This window comes from Haliaeetus leucocephalus, unplaced genomic scaffold (assembly GCF_000737465.1).
Source record: "Haliaeetus leucocephalus isolate CR32 unplaced genomic scaffold, Haliaeetus_leucocephalus-4.0 Scaffold92, whole genome shotgun sequence".
NCBI lineage: Eukaryota > Metazoa > Chordata > Aves > Accipitriformes > Accipitridae > Haliaeetus > Haliaeetus leucocephalus.
In genome coordinates, this window is record NW_010972528.1 from 13,363,067 (window position 1) to 13,367,712 (window position 4,646).

At 45.5% G+C, this 4,646-nt stretch overlaps 1 protein-coding gene across 1 annotated transcript; it reads right to left on the reverse strand.

The window, feature by feature from the left end:
- Positions 1–488: 488 nt before the first annotated feature.
- LOC104842732 lies at positions 489–4,614 on the reverse strand. Its single transcript, XM_010585248.1, has 2 exons — positions 4,306–4,614; positions 489–2,104 (listed from the first exon to the last, which is right to left on the reverse strand). Exons 1-2 carry the CDS (start codon positions 4,612–4,614, stop codon positions 599–601), a joined length of 1,815 nt encoding a protein of 604 aa, XP_010583550.1. The 3' UTR covers positions 489–598.
- Between the last annotated feature and the right edge of the window lie 32 nt (positions 4,615–4,646).

The following is a 4,646-nucleotide window of genomic DNA, read 5'->3' on the forward strand; positions in this document are numbered from 1 at the left end:
AAGGAATGTCACCAAACTTTCTAAACTTAATTTTCAACTGAAAACAGGAGCAAGATTAGTTCAGAGCAAAGCTTCATAGGAATGTAAAGAGTTAACAGAAGTACGCTCCCTTATAGGATTTGTAAAGCTATAAAGTTGGGTTTTCCAGTTTAGAAACATTTACCTGTTTTTACCATTGTACAGCATGCTATACTCGAAGAATATACCAGGAATAGGTCCAAAAAGAAAAAAAAAAAAAAAAAAAAGAAAGGACGGGGGGGGAAGTAGAAGTATGTTTAACTGAAGAAGGCTGTCTGGCGTTAAGTACAGCCAGAAGGCATCTGGCTAATGAATTAAATGGATTTAAATTTATGGAAGTTGCCTACACTTTAGCAAGGTGACCATTCAGGTTTCAGTGCCAAAGGTTCCAGATGAGAAGGGACCATTAAGAATTTGATCAACTACTTCCCTTTTTTACTGTCCAAAAGCAGTGGTAGTTTGTTGTTTGGTTTTTTTTTTAAACCTTTTTGACAAAGCTAATAATGTCCTTGAAAAGATGATGAAGGCCACAAGTGAGAGGAAGAAAACCAGGCAGATTACAAATAAAGCACTAGTAGAATCAAGTGTGATGGCATAACATTCCTTGGTCAGTTTTGTCAATAATGACATAAGGTTCCTGGATTTCATTTACTTTTGAATTATAGTTCTCCAGCTTTACTTCACTGGATTTGGGAGAGTCCCATTCAGGCTGCAAGAAGTTCCTTCTGCCCTGTGCGCTGGTCCTTCTTATGCGTGAAGACCGAACATCAATACTTTGTGGTGGAATGTAGGTGAGGTTAGGGGGCTCTCTAATGTGTCTGAAGCACTCAGAGGCTGTATGTGCATTAGGAGTATCCGTTAATAGTCTCTTGCTATCAGAACCAGTTGTGGGATCTTCCATGTTCCCAGCAGTACAGCATAGATCTGAAGATGACTCAGTATGTGCAGCTGCTCTGTTCTGCATCTGAGCATTAGTCAGATATGTATGTTTTATTTTGGAATGATTAAATTCTCTTACATGCCTGTCACTTGTACTTGCATATGATACTGGCTCAGGTTGGCCAGTTTCCTCTACTGGATACATAAGGTCTTCTTGAGTGTCCTTGATTTGTAGTTTTGTGAAGGTTAAAGACAGCTCACAAACTTCCTCCTCCCTAGGGACGCTGCAGTTTTGGACAGATGCAATGTCCTTGTACGGCAGAGACTTCAGCTCATTGGGTTCATCTGCAGGGTCCGGGTCTATGCAATTTATGGCATCATTAATTTCTGCTTCAATTGATTCTTTGGGGACTTCTTGAGCTTTGTACTCCAAAGTGTTTTTGCTGTCACAAGAGCTGTCAGCAAATATTGCAAAGGCTGGCGGACCGCTTGCTCCTGGTGAGAGTGGCACAGGCCTGATCTCATTTGCAGTTGACTCTGCGGCAACTGCCAAAACACATTCTTCACTTAGACTGGCTCTTGACTTTTTTTCAAAAGCTTTTGGAGAAAGATTATCACTGAAAATAGGTGTTTGTCTTATGACAATGTCACTATATTTGATCAAGAAGTCCTCGCTGTCCGAGCATTTGCCTGGAAAATGTACAGTGTTAATGGCCTGCCTCTGGTGTTCCTGAAGCCTGTTAGTGGATTGAGCAACTGCTAACTGAGGCATATCATCTTTGATCTTCACATTCCCAGCAGCTTCAAAAGATATATCGCTATTAGTTGAAGACTTCTGTTGAGTAGCAAGGCACAAAGACGTCTCACTGTTTTCTTTATTTTCTAGATTTTCAGTGTCTTCTCTCTGGGGTGTCTGATCCTCTTTGTCCTTATCTCCATGATGCTGGTGCATTTGTGTTCTCTTCTGTAGGGTCTTCTCCAAATTGCCATGTTTTTCTTCATTTGTCATTTCAAGGATGGTTTCACACTCTATTCTTGCCAGGAATATTTCAAATGCAGTCTGCTTTGTTTCCTCATTGTTTCTCTTTTTGACAAGTGAAAACTCTGTTGCCGTTGTTGCAATGTAACCTATTTTCTCCAGTACTGTTTTTACAATGTCATCTGGGAGCACAGATTGAATATAGTAGACAAAGTTGCCGGTGAATGTCTGAAACAGAATGCAACATTGAAAAACAGATGAACACTGTGGGGGTGGGGTGGAAGGAAGTGTGAAAGACTTCCTAAAAATTAAAAGTGCTTAAAAAATTACTTAAATCTTTTAAAAAACAATGTCCCTGAAAGCCTGAATTTTGAATCGAAGTGGGTGAGGCTTTTCTAACAGCATTATTTTGTCAGCCTCGCAAGCACTTGCTATAGCACATTATGCCGGTTTAAACCTGCGGAGATACTGGCTAAGAGCATCAATGTTCAAAAAGGAAGAAGGTAAGAAAATCATTTTAGTCAAACTAGAGAAACTCAGGAATAAGTCTTATGTGCTGTACTGAAGAATGGAAGATTTTTAAACAAATGAAGATTCATAAAATAAATCACTGAGGTCTAATCTTTTCCCAAAGAAACAGACACAATGCACTATTAATTATATTCCTTAATTGGTGACAAGACTGTAACATTTTATTTTTCCATGGTTCAGACTCCTGCTGTAACTTTACTACTTCCAAATTAAGTTGCCATTTCTTTGAAAGCACCTTTTTGAAGGGAGACTATTCTAGCAGAAATATTGCCAGAACACGTTCTCTTTGCACAAGCTGTCTGCAAAACATGACTTGAATAAAATGTCACTGCAGCGTAACAACTTAAAAAAAATCATTCAACATTTGCTTGGTTTTGGAGCTACCCGAGGCATGAAGCCTAGTTTGTAAACTGGAAGTGGTTTTTGGTTTTGTCTGAAACGCTATGACAGGAGAGACTGCGTTGACCTAAGCATGACCACATCCAGGCAAGTCAGAACAGAATGGAGGTAGGAATACAAAGTCAAGAGTTCCAGGACTGGGGTACCTTATTTTCAGGTTGCCTAGCTGGAGACTGACTGACTTACCTACTTTGTAAGGCTGAGACCTAAGCATTGGTCTCACAAGCTTGGGAGAGAACAAAAATTACCCCCCCAAAAAGGCCATTAACCTAAAAGGCCACAGTATAATGTAGGACTGAGCCTCAGTCCATTCTCAGATAAATTTGTCAACAGTGCCTTTCACTCCCCAGCTTCTGTTCCTTCTAGAGGGGAAGGAAGGAGCAGACACTGCAGGGGGGGTGTGTGTGTGTGACATCAGAGCGGGTGAGAGGCAGGAAATGTGAACTGGTACTCCGCATACAACCAGTAACTTTTTATCAAACCTGTATGTACACAAGATACCGGTTGTTCTGCAACTTGTGCCTTGCAATAGAATTATTTCAGGCCTTCAGAAGGCTGTCTTGCAGTTTGGATTACCCACAGTGGTCTTCAATGTTTGATTTAAATGAAGCCTAGGATTCTTGTGTTATGAAAAGCTGAGTCCACTAACTGTAGACCTGACTATCTTCTGCTTTGCCCTGTTTTCGGGAGATGAACGAGGAGAATAGGAATCTACAGCTGTTTGAGAATCTGCAGATGGGACCTAAGAGCAGGAAGAAAGGAAGGAAGGAAATGGCTTTTCCTCACCAGCACCTGTTGCTGTAGGAAGGGAAATAAAGTTTGCATCTTGGGCGTTCAGGGATTTTGTTTAAATACAAGTAGATCTTGCATGTGTTGAAGGTTGCTGTCTCTTCTGGGTAACGAGATGCATTCTGTGTGCTAGGGAAGCAGGGTAACCTTGACCACCTTGCTGCAAAAAGCAACAGCAGTTCCTCTTTCGAAGGGGGTTTTCCTACGCACTTCACCAGCTGCAGTCACCAGAGCTAGGATTCATGGTATAATCACTGGACCAGAGAGACACTGGCCCACCTAGCCTTTGGCATCAAACTGCTAGCAAAAGGGATAACGAATGCTAAAAAGCATCCCCTCCTTATAGGCAAATTAAGGTTAAAACTCAGAGTAACGAGAGTCTAAGCATTTCATTGTACCTTTTTACTTCTCTACCGTCCCACAATGACCGAGGGTCTCCGTTTCCAAACCCTTGAACTGCTCAGCACTCCCGGGAAGGGCCCCGAAGGCCCGGCCTCGGCGAGGACAAGGCCTGCAAAGGCCAGCGAACAGCTCGCAGCACCCTCGCACCGCTCAGGCCACCCTTAACCCCTTCAAAATGGGCTCCGGAGCGCGGGCGCCGCTGCCGTGCCTCCTTCGCCACAGGCCCGGGGAAGAGGCTTCGAAAGCCCGCGGCCGCCAGGCCCCGAGCCCGGCCGAGCCCCCCCCCCCGCTCCGCCGCGCTTCCCTACCTTCAGCGACCTGATCTCCTTCCGCCACGGGGAGAGGAGCAGGTTGACGCAGAGCAGCTCCAGCACCTCCAGCGCCTTGAGCAGGTCGCGGAAGACGCTGGTGCCGCCCCGCTCGCCCCGGGCCCGCCGGCACCGCTCCGCCACGCTGCACACGTCCAGGGCGCCGCACCGCCGCGGGCCCAGCAGCCGTCGCGCCCGCGCCTTCAGGGAGGCCTCGTCGCACACCGCCAGCTCCCCCTCCGCCCCCCGGCCCGCGTAGTAGGCCAAGTAGTCCCGCAACACCTCCTCCTCGGCCGCCGGCTCCTTCATGGCGGCACCGGACGGGCCGGGCCGCCCGCCCG

Coding starts and splice junctions, on each gene's coding strand:
- LOC104842732 (XM_010585248.1), bottom strand. CDS start 4,614: ATGAAGGAGCCGGCGGCCGAGGAGGAGGTGTTGCGGGACTACTTGGCC. Junction 2,105..4,305: donor AGGAGATCAGGTCGCTGAAG/GTAGGGAAGCGC, acceptor ATTCTGTTTCAG/ACATTCACCGGCAACTTTGT.